The 19,900-nt window shown below is 43.4% G+C and overlaps 1 protein-coding gene across 3 annotated transcripts in view; it reads right to left on the bottom strand.

Moving 5' to 3' along the window:
- Positions 1-1,287: 1,287 nt before the first annotated feature.
- Positions 1,288-19,900, bottom strand: part of AK2 (adenylate kinase 2) — a 101,434-nt gene continuing 82,821 nt past the window's right edge. Inside the window, exons 1-7 of one of the 3 annotated variants that reach the window (XM_075853101.1) lie at positions 13,611-13,772; positions 10,393-10,518; positions 10,186-10,296; positions 8,574-8,668; positions 8,381-8,453; positions 2,314-2,509; positions 1,288-1,990 (exon numbers count right to left, since the gene is read on the bottom strand). In XM_075853101.1, the coding sequence (XP_075709216.1) occupies positions 1,983-1,990; positions 2,314-2,509; positions 8,381-8,453; positions 8,574-8,668; positions 10,186-10,296; positions 10,393-10,518; positions 13,611-13,703 (702 nt within the window). In that variant the 5' untranslated portion in view covers positions 13,704-13,772 and the 3' untranslated portion in view covers positions 1,288-1,982. Of the gene's footprint in view, positions 1,991-2,084; positions 2,510-8,380; positions 8,454-8,573; positions 8,669-10,185; positions 10,297-10,392; positions 10,519-13,610; positions 13,773-19,900 lie in introns of those variants that run through there. The other 2 variants (XM_075853100.1, XM_075853102.1) reach the window with 2 other exon arrangements.

Genomic DNA, 19,900 nt, shown 5'->3' with positions numbered 1-19,900 from the left:
ATATCTGCCCATATAAAACCACCTTTCCGCATGTGTATTCAGTAGCACACCTTGGAATGACCTTGCCATTTGTTGCAAAGTTAAGATTCTTCTGTGATCCCAGGTTTCATATCAGGTCTTTGTCCAGTACTATCTACGTACTCATTGGTTGAATTGCATGATGCTAAATGCACAGGAAAAACCCACAGCGTTCCCGCAGCAATATGCGCAGCAGAAACGCAGTATTTTGGGCTGATTTGTGATTGAACTACCTGTTTTTTTTTAGATGCCGCTACAGATTTTCTGCTGCAGAAAATCTGCAGCGTACTCTGTCTGTGGGAACATACCCTTAGAGACACAAATGGTTGAGATGCATCTGCGTTAAACCCATAAAAAAATATTCTAAACAGAGAAAACGTATTGGATTTTAATGTTAGGATCAAGACAACCTAAAGATTTCAATACACGGCAAAACCTCACATCATTGGTGATGTCTGGGGGTTAGATTACTGTAACCATGCTACATAGATACCGGTTACTATTTGCATTAACTGGTTCACTATTAAACTTTTTGGTCATGCGATCATGATTTTAGATCAGCTACTGACATTGGCTTACTCACACGACCATAGTATACGTCCGTTAAAAACATCAGCCGTCACACGGACGCATGTATTTCAATGGGGCCATTCACACGGCTGTTTTGACGGACCGTGTGACGGGTCCATAGAAAAATAGAACATGTCCTATTTTCTTCCGCTTCCACAGGTCCCTCAATAGACTCAAGTCTATGAGGGATCCGTGAAAACGGGTCACGCACAGGTGCAACTCGGACGTGAGTCAGCCGGTTTCACATCCGAGTTTGCACTCAGTCGTGTGAATCTAGCTTTAGTCTAAAACGCGTAAGCTGAGCAGGTTTCCTTCTATGGATTTTATATATACATTGCAACAAATAAACCCTTGGATTTCATTTGTAAATTCTCTTGGTGCTGGATTTTTTTTTCTGCGGTTTTAAAATGTGCCTGCTGGGAATGTGTCTCCAGTCCCGTGATCTTCCTGCTGCATGTATTGGTGATCTGACTACATTTTTATTTTATATGCAGTATCCAGTTCACTTCTAAGAAAAGCTAGCCATTGCCACCCATTCCCTTAATTTTTGCATAACCATCCCGGAATCCTTTTGGCTACAATGAGAGACTATGTAGACAGTGACTGTAACTTCTTCACGTAACATGCAACACTTTCTACCATACCCCTACAATTACTATCAAGAACTTCTAATACCAGAAAAAAAACAAAAATCCAAAGAACAGTTGACTCCTGCACACCCTTTATTGCTATGTTATTGATATAAGGCACTGTGTGTGGATCTGCAAGTAAGAGATTTAAAAAAAAAAAAAAAAAAAAAAAAAAAAAAAAGGATCAAGAGTAGAATAAAGCAATCCAGTTGGGGTCCAAATGTTTTTCTGTTTGTTTTTTTTTTAAATCGGGGTCTTTCTCTGAGATGTTGGTTGTTCATTTAAACATGTTTGTTAAAAAGATATTATGGTTAGTGATTCCGTGATAGCAGTCACAGTTTTGATCTTAGGCTGATACTTATGCAGTCCATGGAGAAAAAAAACGAGACAAAAAAAAACTCTAAACGTCGCCAAATATCATTTAGTCATTGGTTAAATTCAATTGTGCGTTTCAATTGGTGCAGCATAGGTTCCCAACAGATCCAGATAATCTTTTTGTACCTGAGGAATAAAAATGTAGACATTGCTTATGGAGTGACCATTTGGTCACACACCTCTTCAATGAGGTTAGACATTGTGCAGGATGAGAAGCTTTAAGACATGATGATGTAGTAAACTTTTACTAGAAAGGATGAGCACCACACAAGGACAAGACAGCAGCAGAGGAATTGTCAAGTCTACTCAGTCCTCAGTATATAATGCAGTGCCCTACTCTTGTGAATAGGATTTGGGGCCTGTAGACAACACTCCTGGGATGGCTGGGAATCAGTGCACTGAAATGAATGAAGACAAAAATGAATTGTAATATAAAACCAAAATAAACACCACAGGACAGCACAAAAAAACAAACATAAATCTACAGAAAGCTGACAGATGAACAGGTGCAATTTTATAATCAGTAAAATCTATAAGTTATTGTACAACAGCTTTTATTTAGAAAGCATAGGAAAAGACACAAGCAGCGACAGCAACTCTATGCTTCAATTCCATCAGATTGCCGAACAAATCTAGTCAATCGCCATCATATAAATGAACGGTTATGTAAACCTCATCCTATTTCCATCTGATTATCACAGAAACATAACAAGGTCTTTACTGTGTGCTCTGGAGAAAGCTGCCAAGATGCTTGCAAACACGACATCTGGAGATTGTGACGCATCCACTGCTGTGTGGATTCCATGTTTTTGATAGTAGTCCACCAAGGGTGAGGTCATAGTGTGATAGGCCTCAAGTCGTGATTTCAGAGTAGCCTCATTGTCATCAGAGCGTCTGATCAGTGGTTCACCAGTTACCTGTGGAGTAGTAATGATTGCACATGATGGGAATTTTAGAATATAACAAAAAAAAAAAAAAAAAAAAAAAAAAAAAAAAATCGAATACAAAACGAGGAAAATTTTAATTTGAACCAGGAAACCAATATTGCATTCTCCCAACCCCCTCCCCTCCCCATAAACATACAGACTTGGCTCACTATATCAATAAGGAGAAGTGTCTGGCAGCGGAGATCTGCTGGGGTAACAAAGCACCAGGCATGTTATAATTGTATGTTCACACACACTGTTTTCAGACGTAATTCGGGCATTTTACGCCTCGAATTACGCCTGAAAAAACGGCTCCATTGCACCTACAAACACCTGCCCATTGCTTTCAATGGGTTTTACGATGTTCTTTTCCCACGAGGTGTCATTTTACGCGTCGCTGTCAAGACAGCGTGTAAAGAGACGCCCGCGTCAAAGAAGTGCATGTCACTTCTTGGGACGTTTTTCATTGACTCCATTGAAAAACAGCTCCAATAAACGTCCGTAAAATACGCCGCGGAAAACGCGAGTAGATACAAAAAGAAGTCTGAAAATCATGAGCGGTTTTTGCCTGAAAACAGCTCCGTATTTTCAGACGTTTTTAGTCAATGCGTGTGAACATACCCTAACTCAACATCCCCGGTTCTTCTCTCCCTCCAACGGCTGACATCAGGGGACTGTCGGGCAGCCATAATACACAGATTGTTTTCACTGCCATTTCTAATGTGTATGGACAGCTTAAATCGAAGGTCTGTTTTATCTCAGTCTGATGTGCAGTTGAAAGTTGGTGGATATTCTAACACAAATAACAGATTGTCTAGAGCTGCTTAGCATTATTTTATTTTTTTTTAAAAACACAATTTTTGTTGTTTTTTTTCCCAAGCCACCTGAAAACACCACATTGCCCAAGTAGATAGTGACACAATTTGGCTGCTGAGAAACAAGGAATTTGTAAAGCACTATAGGTAGGACAGACCAATGTCAATACATGAAGTTTGCAACCACATTGTCCAATACTATCTACTTGCCCATTGGTTGAATTTGGATCAAAGACCTGATATTAAACCTGGGCTCACCGAGGAATCATAAGGCTGGGTTCACACGAGCATGTTCGGTCCGTAAAGGACGGAATGTATTTCGGCCGTAAGTCCCGGACCGAACACAGTGCAGGGAGCCGGGCTCCTAGCATCATAGTTATGTACGACGCTAGGAGTCCCTGCCTCTCCGTGGAACTACGGTCCCGTACTGAAAACATGATTACAGTACGGGACAGTTGTCCGGCAGCGAGGCATGGACTCCTAGCGTCGTACATAACTATATTGCTAGGAGCCCGGCTCACTGCACTGTGTTCGGTCCGGGACTTGCGGCCGAAATACGTTCCATCCTTTACGGACCGAATATGCTCGTGTGAATCCAGCCTAACTTTGCAACGAATGGCAAGGTCATTTCAAGGAGTGTTCGTGAACACACACGCGGACTGAAAAGTTGGTTTTACACGGGAGTGTAGATAGTGCCACATTGACCACTGTAGATAGTTCCAGTGTCCACACAATGCGCCATCTACAGTGGGGGGGGGGGGGGGTATTCCGGGGCTCTTAAAGCCCCGGCAGACATGTGTAGCGCTGCTCACACTGAAGCAGCACTGCACTCATTAAACCCCGTTCCAGGCTGCAAACGTTTATATACGTGACAACTGCACGATGCAACTGCAGTTGGAACGTATATAGCCATATGGCAGTCATGGAGGGGTTAACCAGTGCATTGACATGGAGCAATGATTGGAATGTATGGGGATGTCCCTATACAATTGCATGTGGTCAGCAACACATCCCATTTATACAGGGAGATGTGCTGCAGACGTGTCCTTTTTTAGCCGCACAAAAAAAATGTGACGAGCTGATGGAGGAGCGTTTGCTCGTTTGTTGATCACTGACCTGTTTACACAAGGCAACGATCGGGAACCAGCGTTCATATAAATGGTTAGTCACCCCATCATTGGCCTGTGTAAAAGGGCCATAAAAAAAGTGTACTTTTCATTTAGTGGCCCCTCTAATAGTTTGTATGAAAGGGCAAATAGCTATACACAAAGAGGCTCTGTCACCAGATTTTGCAACCCCTATCTCCTATTGCAGCAGATCGGCGCTGCAATGGAGATAAGAGTAACGTTTTTGTTTTTTTTTTAAACTAGCATTTTTGGCCAAGTTATGACCATTTTTATATTTATGCAAATGGGGCTTTCTAAAGTACAACTGGGCATGTTTAAAGTAAAAGTACAACTGGGCGTGTATTATGTGCGTACATCTGGGCGTTTTTACTTCTTTTACTAGCTGGGCGTTAGGAATGGAAGTGTATGATGCGGACGAATCAGCATCATCCACTTCTCTTCGTTACCACCCAGCTTCTGGCAGTGCACAAACACACAGCGTGTTCTCGAGAGATCACGCTGTGACGTCACTTCCTGCCCCAGATCCTGCATCGTGTCGGACGAGCGAGGACACGTCGGCGCCAGAGGCTACAGTTGATTCTGTAGCAGCATCAGCGTTTGCAGGTAAGTAGCTACATCGACTTACCTGCAAACGCCGATGCTGCTGCAGAATCAAATGTAGCCTCTGGCGCCGACGTGTCCTCACTCGTCCGACACGATGCAGGACCTGGGGCAGGAAGTGATGTCACAGCGTGATCTCTCGAGAACACGCTGTGTGTCTTTGCACTGCCAGAAGCTGGGCGTTGTGAAGAGAAGTGGATGATACTTCTATTCACAACGCCCAGCTAGTAAAAGAAGTAAAAACGCCCAGATGTACACACACAATACACGCCCAGTTGTACTTTAGAAAGCCTCATTTGCATAAATATAAAAATGGTCATAACTTATCCAAAAATGCTCGTTTTAAAAAACAAAACAAAAAACGTTACTCTTATCTCCATTGCAGCGCCGATCTGCTGCAATAGGAGATAGGGGTTGCAAAATCTGGTGACAGAGCCTCTTTAAAAGGGAATGTGTCGCAAATTAAACCTTTTTTTTTTTTTAAGTGTCGTTACTTATTTCTATTATATTTTTTACGTTTTTTGCTGTATTTTTTTTTTTTTTCCGTATGGTGTAAAGTATTAAAAATGAAATAATAATTTGACATGTTTTCCAATGTTGACCACCAGGGGGAGCACTTCCCAGAATTACAGCAAGGTGAATAAGGCAAAGCAACCTGACTCACAGCTGCTGTAAATGTGGGAGGGAACCTCACCCCCCCTCTCACAAGCCAGGTAAAGGCGTCTTCAAATTGCTAAGCAGTGTCCGGCAGCCATATTGGGTGTGATTCTGCAGCTGGAAGAAGTTATAGGACACACCAAGAGGCTAAGGGTATGTTCACACGAGGGCGTCCGTAACGGCTGAAATTACAGGGATGTTTCAGCCTGAAAACATCCCCGTAATTTCAGCCGTAACGGCATGTGCAGGCGCTTGAACGCTGCGTCAATTACGGGCGTAATTAGCGCTGCTATTCATTGGAGTCAATGAATAACGGCTCTAATTACGGCCAAAGAAGTGACATGTCACTTCTTTGACACAGGCGTCTATTTACGCGCCGTCTTTTGACAGCGGCGCGTAAATTACGCCTCGTGTGAACAGATGGGCAGATGTTTGTCAGCGATTTTGAGGTGCTATTTTCAGACGTAATTCGGGGCAAAAGCGCCCGAATTACGTCCGTAAATAGGCCGTGTGAACATACCCTAAGTGTATGTTCACACGCTTACTAAACAAAGGGAAAACAGCTCCTGATTTTCAGCCATTTTTTAATCAAACTCGCGTTTTTTAACGGCCGTTTTTGGAGCGGTTTTTCTATGAAGTCAATGAAAAACGGCTCCAAAAACGTCCCAAGAAGTGATGTGCACTTCATTTTGGTCGGGCGTCTTTTTACGCGCCGTTTTTGGAAAACTACCACGTAAAAAACGCCCTGTCGGAACAGAACGCCGTATTTCCCATTGAAACCAATGGGCAGATGCTTGTAGGCGTTCGGCTTCCGATTTTTCAGCTGAAAACATTGTGTGTGAACATACCCTTAGGGTATGTGCACACGCTAACTGCATTTACATCTTCAGGAGAAAACAGCTCCGTCATTTCAGACGTAATTGCTCGTACTCGCGTTTTGCGTGGCGTCAATTACGGCCGTAATTTGGAGCTGTTCTTCATTAAATTCAATTAAAAACGGCTCAAATTACGTCCCAAGAAGTGTCCTGCACTTCTTTGCCGAGGCTGTTATTTTAAAATTTGTAAAATTACAGGTCGTCGGCACAGTACGTCGGCAAACCCATTCAAATGAATGGGCAGATGTTTGCCGACGTATTGGAGCCGTCTTTTCAGGCGTAAAACGCCTCGTTTACGCCTGAAAATAGGTTGTGTTAACCCAGCCTTAGAATAATGAAAGTGAAGTGAATGACTTTTCAGTTGACCGGTTCACACTCCGTGTATTTGACATGTTTTTTTTTTTGCACATTTTTCGTGCAAAAAAAAACCACATAAAAACCGCTTGATTACACTTGTGTGTGTGTGTGGTGCTCGCCGCTGATTTTTCAAAACAGCTGATAAGCGGCTATGAAGTATCAGCGGCGCCCGTGCACACTCCGCTCTGCCACTCACACACGGGAAAAGTCTTAAAGGGGTCGTCCAGGAAAACATGGCGCCGCACCTGTCCTCAGGTCGTGTGTGGTATTACAGCTCTGTCCTATTCACTTCAATGGAGGTGAACTGCAATACCAGACACAACCTGAGGACAGGTGCGGCGCTGTGTCTCCAATCCGGACACCCCTTCTGTCCTGAGATGACCCGACGGGGGAGGCGGGTGTCAGAGCCACCCACCGCCATCACTGCAGACAGAGCCATACAACTACGGCATGAGGGTAGGGCTTGTCCTGAGTGAACTGTCTCTTGTTATGGACAGATTTATAGTCACATGAACCCAGTCTGATGAACCGGTAACCTAGGTCCGATCACATGACAGAGGGGGATCACCAAAAACCCTGTGCACCCTCAGCCCGTCCATCCAGCCCTTTCCTGGTTATATCTGCGTCTGGGAAAGCTGGGTGACCACCATTACCCCTCATACTGGAGTGTTTAGGGATGTGACTAATGAACCTCTCACTCCAGTAGGAGGGGGTAATGGTGGTCACCCAGCTTTCCCAGACCCCTGAACGGTAAATCTCTCTAGTTGTGCTGAGACTGTTTGGGGATGTGACTAATGAACCTCTCATACTCCAGTAGGAGGGGTAATGGTGGTCACCCAGCTTTCCCAGACCCCTGAACGATAAATCTCTCCAATTGTGCGGAGACTGAGAGGTTCATTAGTTACATCCCCAAACAGTCTCAGCACAACTAGAGATTTATCGTTCAGGGCTTTCCCAGTACAGTTTCATCATGTGTCCTTCATACAAGGGGGGGGGGGGGCCGTTAGGGGTCACGAGAGCGGGGGTCTGTGAGATAGAGAGTGGGACATGCAGAGACACACATCTTACCTGCAGTGCAGCTGGTCTTCAAGATGGCGCCTGCTCTCTCCCTGCAAACAGCTGCTCTGCTCTGTGTGACTCTGACCTGCGTCTGTGCAGTACAGAGCCATAGAGCAAAGTCAATGGAACGGCTCCCGTTCATTGACTCCTATGCACTGTAGCTGCCGTATTCCATCTCTGTATGTGTCGTTAATCGACACATACAGAGATGAAAAACAAAATGGCAGCCCCCATAGTGAAGTAAAAGTTAGAAAAAAGAAAAAAGTAAAACACAAAACACACACACATAAATAAAAGATTTTATAATAAAACACTAAATGCAAATTGATATCCCAAAAATTTTTTACGCGACACTCGTCCTTTAATACTCACATCATCTTTCATATGCTCTTTAGGAGGATTGAATTCGTCGTGATAGGACCGTCCACTTGACGAGTGGATCAATCTGCATGAACAAAATGAAGAATGAAAAACAGCAACATTTTTTAAATCAATAATCCATAAGTATAAAATTGAATTTATTAAAGAAAAGGTCCTGTAAAGGAAAAAGGTTTCTTGCCATCACCTCCCACAGATTCTGCGCACAAGTAAAGAGTCATCCACACTAAATTCAATGACCGAATCCAGCTTTTCCTGTCGTTTTTCCAGAAGATCATCAAGCTGTGCAGAAATATAAAAATGGAAAACATTGTCACCCAAAGCTAATATGACAAAGTAGAGATAGGCCTCTGTGTACGGTTTGGGGAAGTTGAATATATATATGCTTCTAAAGCAGTGGGGTCCTGCTGGTGCTTTTTGCTGGACACCATAGCCTCTCGCAACAACCTGCTTAGCTCTATTCTCACCAAGTAGATTGTGCATTGCTGAAAGAGGCTGGAAGTCATGTTACAAATATAGACGACTGCTCCGGTGGTCAGATGCATCATTCCACCCCAATTCCACTAAATCAGCGCCAGCAATGCGATCATGGCACCCTGTTCTTTCAGAGGGCAAGCCAATGGGTGGGTCAATCACATCACACAGAGCCCGGACCCCTCCCTCTCCATCTTGCAAGCAGTAAGAGGTATTTGGTATTGTCTGGCGCGCCGACCACTGTTGGTGTGTTTAGCATAGAGATGGGTGATCGGAACCACTGACTACCAACGAAGAGGCGGAGCAGATGTAATCAGGTGACTGGTGCCGATAAACAGGATACAGGGTGGAACGGCGCATCTGACCGCCAGAGTGGCCATCTATATGTAAATAACTCTTTACATTTAAATGAGCAGAAACATGTTGTTAGCTGGAAAACGATTAAAATGATTTTATGTAACTAAAGCAGGTTTTTCCAAGATCTCTGCTTGCGTTCAGTGAATGAAAAATGTTTACCCCCATGCATTTACAGCAGACTATCAAGCATTTTCTTTTTTGCCGCATGATAGATCCTAGCGTTTGCTCGTTCATTGGCGGATTGTTGCCCTGTTTACATAGAACAATGACTGGGGAACGGCCGTTCATTTGAAAAGTAGTAAACACGCCCCGATGTACGCACATAATACACGCCCAGTTGTACTTTTACTTTTCAACACGCCCAGTTGGACTTTTGCAAGCCTCATTTGCATAAATACGAAAATGGTCATAACTTGGCCAAAAATGCTTGTTTTTTAAAAATAAAAACGTTACTGTTATCTACATTGCAGCGCCTATATGCTGCAATAGCAGATAGGGGTTGCAAAATCTGGTGACAGAGCCTCTTTAATCTAAGATTTTTTTTTATAAATAAATAAAGATAAATTGGTAGCCAAAAGGGTCTCCGGTGTCAGAACCCTGGCACACCTCACCTTCCTGGACGACGGAGTGTGAAATACTGGGGTCCCTAAACACACATTTGAATTTTCAGGTTATTAATGGAATTAGGCGCAGACATTTGTCACATTGTATGAATATGTTATTATAGAAATCTAAATGTTCCATGCTGGGAGAAAAATATACATTCTATATCATTGCAATTAATCAAGAAGGTGTAGTAATAAATCTTCCTCCACAATCCCAATACGCTCCTAAAAACCCACTCACCTGAGATTTGTTGAAAAACATTTCTGTATAACAGGTCAGGCTACATAATGCTTTAAGAGGGAGTAAAAACTACCTGTATAAAGGGGATACGAATAAAGACATTTCAACCACACAAAAATTACCATCTCTGCTTGCTTGACGGTGCGAGGAAATCCATCCAATAGAAATCCCTTTTTACACGGCGGCGTATCAAGATTGTTTTCAATCAGCTCTACAACCATTTCATCACTGACCTAAATACAGGAGAAGAAAATCACACATCCCTCACATAAACACAGCAATTATTCCACTTATATATGTACATGTATAGCGGATCTGGACATACTGACCAGTTTCCCAGCATCCATTGTGGCCTTCAAGCGTTTGCCCAACTCAGACCCTGAAGCCACCATGGCCCTCAACATATCTCCTGTGGCAAGGTGACATACGCAATATTTTTCCGCCAATTTGGGAGCCTGGAAATATAAAAACCACCATGTTGTCATAGTAAAACAAATTACTTTTCAACATTCGTAGTACGACCGGAGGATGCCTGAGGACTATGTGGTGTTTGAGATCGCTCACAACAGTTGCGTACCATCATACATTTTCTATGCTTATTGATTAAAAAATTACCTTCCTCCATTTAAAGAGGCTCCGTCACCAGTTTAATACTTCTCCATCTCCTACCTAATCTAATAAACGCATTGATGTAGATAGCTACTGTGTTATTAGTGACAACGTTCTGATCATTTTTACATTTATGCTCATTTTTTCATAATTATCCAGCCATGCCAGGACAATTATGCTCCTCAGCAGCAGTCCTGGCACGGCTGGAGGCGATGTCTGGTCATTCTCCCGTCGCTCCTATGTTGGAACTGCTGGAGTAAGTGACGTCACAGCGTGATCTCGAGATCACGCTGGGCTGTTAATAAAGCTGGACATGAATGAAGAGAAGTCTATGACGCAGATTGGTCAACGTCATACACTTTTCTTTACAACGCCCACTTAGTGAAACAAAAAAAATAATAAGTAAAAAAATTCCCAGTTGGGCATTTAGAAAAAATTAACATAAATGTAAAAGTGATCAGAACTTTGTCACTTATAAACATTTATTTTTTTTAAATAAAACAAAAACCAGTACTTATCTACATCAAAGCTTTTATTAGATTAGGTAGGAGATAGGGCAGTTTTAGGCTGGGTTCACACAGAGTTTAGACGCGGAAACCGCACCGCACAACTTGTCAAAAACGGGCCGAAAATGCCTTCCATTGATTTCAACGGGAGGCGGAGGCAACTTTTTCCCCATGAGCGGTAAAACCGCCTTGCGGGAGAAAGTAGGGACATGCCCTATCTTCGGGCGTTTACGCCTCTGACATCAATGGGAGGCAGAGAAAGCATATTTCGCGGCGTTTTATGCCTGCAGCACTCAATGGCCGCGGGTGAAAATCGGCGTGCAGGGAGAGGAAAATCTGCCTCAAACTTCCAACTTGAATATTGAGGCAGAATTTCCACCTGCAAAAAACTCTGTGTGAACCCGGCCTTAAACTGGTGACAGAGCCTCTTTAAAGATTTGTTGCGCACCCTGTATTACTGAAAACTGTCACTAGACCTGGAAACAGTCCATAATCCGTCAGCGTCGTGCATGTCTCAAGCGTTCATGTTAAAATTTAGATTTTGTATAATTGCACGATCAGCAGTATGTGCATTAACCTGAGAAGGCAAATGAAACTCGGAACTCAATGTTATGTCGTCTAAAGGTCAAACATTTGGACTAGTTACCACAGGCACTGCTGCACGTATCTTTGCCCTTACAAACTTTACACATGCCAGGTCAGAAGATTCAGAAGCTGCTTATACCCATCATATACAATATAGTGCAAAGGTAAAATGGGACAGTTGCTCATAACAACAAATCAGATGCAAGCTCTCATATTTCCAAGGGCCCTAAGGAAACTGAATGTTGTAACCCGATTGGCTACTGTGGACACCTCACTAGTTTTAATAGATTTTCCCCGCTGTCTAAAGGCCCTATTACACCGGCCAATAAAGCGAGCACCGATCAACGAGACATTGTTGATCGGCGCTCGTTTGTTCCTGTCACACCGAGCTATGGATGGGGACGAGCGGTCGTTACGCTGATCGCTCGTCCCCATCCATTATCATGCCGGCAGGGTGTCTCCCTGTTTACACATTCCATCAGAGGAAGAGAGGATCGAAAGATTAAAGCAACGGTTCCGTTACAATTACCATTGATTTCAATGGTAATTATTTTGTTTCAGTTGCTTTCCATTTATCTCCATTCGCTAGGTTTCCGTTTTTTTGACGGAAGCAAAAGTGCAGTCTGCAAAAAAAAGAAAAAAATAGTTGGTGGAGTTTAGCTAAAGAGTGGAGCTTAGCAGAAAGAGCGGAGTTTCCATGGCCCAACACATTTACGCTCACTTAGGCTATGTTCACACGCTGTGTTTTCAGACGTTTTTCGGGGCGTAAATGCCACAAAAAAAGACGGAAGCTGAACGCCTCCAAACATCTGCCCATTGATTTCAATGGGAAAGACAGTTTCGTTCAGACGGGGCGTTTTTATACACGGCGGTTTGAAAAAACGGAGCGTAAAAAGACGGCATGTCACTTCTTGAGCCATTTTTGGAGCGGTTTTTCATTAGGTCAATAGGAAAACAGCTCCAAAATACGGTTCCAAATAACGCATCAAAAATCGTTTGATACTTTAAAAATGGCTGAAAACCAGATGCTGTTTTCCCTTGATAGGTAACCCACGACATTGATGTCTACCACACACCTCGGAAGGGCTGCCCTACCCATGGGCAGCCCATTATAGGGGGGATAGATGCCTGGCAGGCTTGTGTTTTTATTCTGTCCATAAAGAAATGCTCTTGGACATCGTACGCAAATCAACGAGCGGTCAAGGACAGAATTCTCTATATACCAGTGTGTATATAGACAAGGCTGCCAGTCATTCATGATCGGGTCAATCAGGACTGGTAAAGCATTCCCATCCCCCTACAACGTGCAGAACATAGTATAGTAGGTAACAAACCCAGCAGAATTGCAGACAACAGGCTGTTTTGTGACAGCCTGTAGTCCGCTCAGCTTGCTGAAAACATCTTGTGGTGTGCGAATGGAGTCATAGGTTATGGATTACAGATTTTTTTATTTATGCCATTCCCCTTTACTATGGGTTCACAAAACACACTTTATTACAAGCTGCTGCAATTAAAAAAAGAATAAAAAAAGTTTATTACAGAATGTGGGGGATTATAAAAAACACCCCCGAGCAGCAGTTATTAAAGACTAGCCACGGTGTACACCGTCACACCGCAGGCGGCGCTACTCTCTATCAGTAGCTCTCAGGCTGCGCTTCAACGTACACACATTTGATAGAATTAGCGTCCACTAAGAGAAGCCTATGAACTCCGCGTCACAGAGCTTCCTGTCATCCAATCACATGCCTATACGTCACTACACACACCCACTGGTGTCCAGCAGTATGCTAGAGAACGAGTAGTAAAGTAAACCAGCACAATGACATGGCTTCTTCTTAGTTTCTTACCTGTGTGCCCTTACCGGCTCCGGGAGGCCCTAATAAGATGGCTCTGATCCCATCCATTACTGAGCTCCGTTCTGTACCTTCCCTGGGAGCCATGTTTCACGCAACAGAGCCGTCAAGCCAACTACTCACACCGAAAGTATACCACACCCACTCTAATATCTGATTGGCTATGCCGTGTAGGCTGTTCCTGACGTGTTGTGTGTATTGGCTAATATGTCTGCCTCTCATTGACCATATTTAGCCAATTAGGCGGCCATTGGAGGATATTCAGGTAATGGGCTGTGCTGAGAAGGCGGGAAGCGGAAGGTCATGAAGGTGTCCTAGTAGCTGCAGAACACGTGGCTACCACCGGGCGTGGTCTAGTGACCGCAAATGTGTCAGTTGTATTGAGGTTTTTTTGTTGCTGCAGAATGACCTTATTTGTAAAATAAAATATAATAATGTACACGTGATATGTGCCAGGGAGGGGGTTTGTTCATACGGCATCGGACATGACAGGACTGGATCTGTATGTCTATATAATCTATCTGTTATTAAGGCTCTACGCGCAACACGTTTTTGTCTTACGCATACGCCACGAAAAGCGTACACTATTGATTCAGTCAAAACGACGGAACCCCTGCACAACTGAGACAAACGGAAACCATTGGCATCGGATCCATCACCATTGAAATCAATGGTGATGGAAACGGAAACCTTTGGTTTGTGTCAGTCAGGGTTCCGTTCCGACGGAAAGCTCAGACGGAACGTCGTAACGGACCCTAGCACAGATGTGAATGAAGCCTAAAAGTGTCCATAGGGCTCCATTAATGCAACAGAGGCCAAAAGAGTGTCCCTTTTGGCCTGTCGGGCAGGTGTGCGTCAGTAGACCTTTTATGTTGAGGATAAAAATAGCATAATAGTCTTTGCTTTTCCATACTGGTGCAACAGAAGCGGTTCACACAAATCCCTTGACTTATGAAAATAAACAAGTATAGACATATTTATCCAGTATGTTTATTTCAAACTCAGCTCAGCTGCAGTGCCCCCAGTGCCAGCTATAGTGGTAGGTATCAGTAACAGCTGCAGTGCCCCCAGTGCCAGCCATAGTGGTAGGTATCAGTAACAGCTGCAGTTCCCCCGGTGCCAGCCATAGTGGTAGGTATCAGTAACAGCTGCAGTGCCCCCAGTGCCGGCCATAGTGTTAGCTATCAGTAACAGCTGCAGTGCCCCCAGTGCCAGCCATAGTGGTAGGTACCAGGAACAGCTGCAGTGCCCCCAGTGCCAGCCATAGTGGTAGGTATCCGTAGCAGCTGCAGTTCCCCCAGTGCCAGCCACAGTGGTATCAGCAACAGTTGCATTTTTGTTTGTTTTTCGTTGCGTTCGCCAGCATTTTTAATGAAATTTTACTGTGGCCAAATGTTAGGTTAAAGTCAATAGTAAAATATAAAAAGCACTACACACAACTGTATTTTTGTTTGTGATGTTTTTGAGGCATTTTTGTGGTCAGTGACGTTTTTTTCCAAACGCAACATGCTCTGGCTAAGGCGCTTTTTCAGAAGTTTTTCAAATTTTTTCCAGAAATACTGCTGACTACAAAATTTAATCAAAAACGCCACTAACCAAAACGCAGTTGTGTGTAGTATATTTTATATTTTACATTAAACTTTAACCTCTTAACGCCGAAGGACGGATATATCCGTCCTCTGCAGCTGCTAGTTCGCGCAGGAGGACGGATATATCGATTTACGTCCGTAAATAGGCCGTGTGAACATACCCTTAGGCTTCGTTCACATCTGCGTTGGGGTCCCGTTCTGACGTTCCGTCTGAGGTTTCCGTCAGAATGCGACCCTGAGCAGACAAAAACTGACACAGACTGAAACCAGGGGTTTCCGTTTCCACCACCATTGATTTCAATGGTGACGGAGCCGGTGCCCGTGGTTTCCGTTTCTCTCTTTTGTGCAGCGGACCCGTCGTTTTGCCAGAAGCAATAGCGTAGTCGACTATAGTGTCCGTTTTCCATAGACGCTATTGAAAAAAGCTCCAAAAACGGCCGTAAAAAACGCTGCGAAAAACGCGAGTGGCACAAAAAACATCTGAAAATCAGGAGCTGTTTTCCCTTGAAAATAGCTCCGTATTTTGAGATGTTTTTGACTCTGCGTGTAAACATACCCTTACAGCTAAAAAACATTAAGTTAAAAAAAGCTTCATAAAAATAAGTTTTGCAAAAAAGAAGTGACGTCACTTCTTGAAGCGTTTTACAAGCTGATTTTCCACATTGACACTTCAAAAAACATTTAGAGAATACGCCTCAAAATCAGCTCTAAAAACACCTGGATTTTAGAAGCTGTTTTCTTTTGAATTCTGCCTGTGTTTTTTTTTTTTCATTTTGAACATATACCATGTAAACCTAGCCTTAGACCTGTTTTGGGATATGATGATCTGCATTATTACAATTTACTGATAGATGGCAGCATTGAGCTTTGTATTCTTAGGTCCTGACATTTTCAGTGGATTTAGGATCTTCTCCTGGTTTTGACTAAAAAATGAGCAAGCCCATAAGGAACTAGAGTAAAAGAATTTCCTTAGTTAAAGGGACTCTGTCACCAGATTATAAGTGCCCTGTCTCCTACATAATCTGATCGGCGCTGGAATGTAGATTACAGCAGTGTTTTTTTTTTTTGAAAAACGATCATTTTTGAGCAAGTTATGAGCAATTTTAGATTTAGTTTCTTAATGCCCAACTGGGTGTGTTTTTACTTTTAACCAAGTGGGAGTTGTAAAGAAGTGTATGAGGCTGACCAATCAGTGACCAATCAGTGTCATACACATCTCATTGTTCCAGCCCAGCTTCTTTCACTGCACAATCTCACTGTGCTGGAACAATGAGAAGTGTATGACACTGATTGGTCACTGATTGGTCAGCCTCATACACTTCTTTACAACACCCACTTGGTCAAAAGTAAAAACCCACCCAGTTGGGCATTAAGAAACTAAATCTAAAATTGCTCATAACTTGCTCAAAAATGATAGTTTTTCAAAATAAAAACCACTGCTGTTATCTACATTCCAGCGCCGATCAGATTATGTAGGAGATAGGCCATTTATAATCTGGTGACAGAGCCTCTTTAAGGCCTTGGAGACACAGATATTTTTGGCCTTGTGTACCCAGATCCTTTTTTCAAATCTGACGTGTCATTTTAACTGGTAATAGATTTGGAATGGTTTTACTTATCCAAGCAATTTTGAGACTGTTTTTCTCGTGACACATTGTACTTTATGTTAGTAGTAAAATTTGATCGATACATTGTTTATTTGTAAAAAAAACAAAACACCAAAGTTTAGAGAATACTTGGAAAAATTAGCTTTTTTCTTGATTTAAATGTATCTGCTTGTAAGACAGATAGTAATACTACGTAAAATAGTTACTAGTTAACATTTACCATATGTCTACTTTTTGAACGTCCTTTTATTGTTCTAAATTTCCAAATCTATTTTTAAGAGACCAGTTCGGTTCTGAAGTGGCTTTAAGGGGTCTATATATTACAATCCCCCACCCCCATAAATCACCCACTAACCCCTTCCTGCACCTCGCCGTTAATGCACATCAAGGTGTGCAGTAACTTCGCGTACCTTGACGTGCAGTTACGTCTGTGCTTTGACTGTTAACCGCCGCGCGGTGCTACACCGCAGCAGCGGTTATCTATGCAGGGCGTCTGCCCTGCATTCCCTGTTGCCGATCAGGGGCCCATCGCTGCTGATTATGGTAGTTAACCCCTTAAATGCGGCGGTCAATTGCGATTGTCGCATTTAAGGTGTTTAATGCAGATCGGCAGCCCCCATGTGAAATCGCGGGGGCTGGCGATTGTATCCATGGCAACCGGACGCCAGACAATGGCTTCCGGGCTGCCATCTACAGAAGCCTAGGAGGACCAGCTGGAGGCTGGTCCTCCTGGGCTTCCTGTCAGAGTGACTGTTACGTCACAATGACAGTTAGAACACATTACACTACGTAGGTAGTGTAATGTGTTCTAGCAGCGATCAGAGCTGCAAGTCTAAATATCCCCTAGTGGGACAAGTAAAAACAGTAAAAAAAAAAGATAATAAAAATGTTTTAAAAAAGTGTAAAAATAAAAGTTAGAAGTGACATAAACAAGAACTGCTTTTTTTTTTCCTATAATAAGTCTTTTATTATAGGAAAAAAATGAACACGTTAAAAAAAAGTACACATATTTGGTATCACCGCGTTCTTAACGACCCCAACTATAAAACTATAATATTATTTTTCCCGCACGGTGAACACCGCAAAAAAAATAAGTAAAAAAACAATGCCAGAATCACTATTTTTTGGTCAGCACCTCTCCCAAAATATACAATAAAAAGTGATCAAAAAGTCGCATTTACCCCAAAATAGTACCAATAAAAACACAACCCGTCCTGCAAAAAACAAGCCCATACACAGCTTTTTTGAGTGAAAAGTAAAAAATGTATGGCTCTCAGAATATGGGGACACAAAAAATAATTTATTTTATAAATAAGTAATTTTATTGCGCAAACGCTGCAAAACATAAAAAAATATACATATGGTATCGTCGTAATTGTACCGACTCGCAGAATAAAGTAAAATGTTCATTTATAGCCCCGGGTGAACGCCGTAAAAAAAAGAATAAAAAACATTGTCAGAATTGATGGCTTTTGGTCACCTTGCTTGCCAAATTTTTTTATAAAAAGTGATCAAAAAAATCGCATGTACCCCAAAATGGTACCAATGAAAACTACAGATTGTGCTGCGAAAAATAAGCCCTCCCACAGCTCCGGTGGTGAAAAAATGAAAAAGTTCTAGCTCTCAGAATATCGTGATGCAAAATGTGCAGTGTTCCTAAAAGTGGTTAAGATCGGGCACCATTTATCAGTGAGACACTGGCCACACATCTGCGGATTATTATTTATTTACCCCATTATTAGACCCTGTTATTATGCCCTGATGTACTCTGCCCAGCCTACATATGCCCCCTCATTATAAACTGAAATACCAGCAAAACGGAAAACAGAGCTACTACCAAGCAAAATCTGCACTCCAGAGGGGCGTGGCCAGCAGTCGATGGCGCCGGACGCATAATCTAGGAGCTCCGTGCCCTGCCACACAAAACCAGCAGCCTACAGCAGTGAAAGGTGCCACATATGGGGAAAAGAAGACCCCAAGGGGACTCACCCCTGCAGCACTGCAACAGGTCGCCACCGCTCCACCAACGCTAGACGGCTACTTTCTTTGGCGACAAGCAACGCCGCTCCCTCAGCTCCAGCAGCGGCCATCTTGGACAGCCTCGTGTCGGCAGGACGGGGAAATGTCCGGGCCAGGAGAGGAGGCAGCTCCCCACCACACACAGGGTAAGCTGAATAGCCAGATGGCTAAAATACACCCTCCCAGCCTCCCCTATGCTGCCTTCCACCTCGTCCTGTGAACAGCAGGGAGGGGGATCCCCTATGCCAGGGGCAATGGAGGCCATGCCCCCTGGAGCATCAGCTCAGTCAGAGGACCCAGTACAGCCGCTTGAACCACCAATGACACAGCCCTCAGCACAAATGGCCCTGCAGGTTTGGCCTGCACTTAAACCCCAACGGCACACGATCCAGCAGCCGGGGAGGGGAGACGATCTGGGGGATACACCAGCTTTGACCCCCTATGCCCAGGCCCCTGTTTATGCCTCAGATTCTGACCTGGAGGATTCTGCCTCGCTACCCTCAGATGTGCCTCCTATGTGGAGGGAATGTTTCTCACAGTTGCCCACTAAAGAGGACTTTAAAGGGAATGTGTTGTTAGCAAAAAATGTATATATTTTTTTAGTTAAACAATTAGTGTGTGGGTGATTAAACATTGTTCTAATTTTTTTTATTTTTTTCACGAGTCAGGAAATATTATAAATTAGATTCTAATTTATAATATTTCCCAGTGCTGGTCACTAGATGGAGCAATTCCCAAAATTGCAGCATTGCATGTGGTAAAGCAACCACATTGCTTTTTGCTGCAAAATTGGGAAAAACTCACTCGCTCTAGTGAGCTCTGAGAATCCCCCCCTCCTTTATCCTGGCTAGTGCCAGGAGAAACGAGGGGATTGAACGGTCTAACCTCCTACACTGTGTGTCGCCATTTTTTGAGCTAACACACAGTGTAGTAGGTTAACATACACTAGTAAACACACAGTAAAACATTACATACATAGAAATCACTTACCTGCTCCAGTCGCCGCCGCTCCCTCCGGTCCGTCCGCTCCGTCTGCTACCGCTGCTCCATGTGCACAAGTCCGGAAGCC

This window comes from Rhinoderma darwinii, chromosome 2 (assembly GCF_050947455.1).
Source record: "Rhinoderma darwinii isolate aRhiDar2 chromosome 2, aRhiDar2.hap1, whole genome shotgun sequence".
Lineage (NCBI taxonomy): Eukaryota > Metazoa > Chordata > Amphibia > Anura > Rhinodermatidae > Rhinoderma > Rhinoderma darwinii.
Note: the sequence above shows the minus strand (reverse complement) of the source record. Positions and strands in the feature narration are given on the sequence as shown.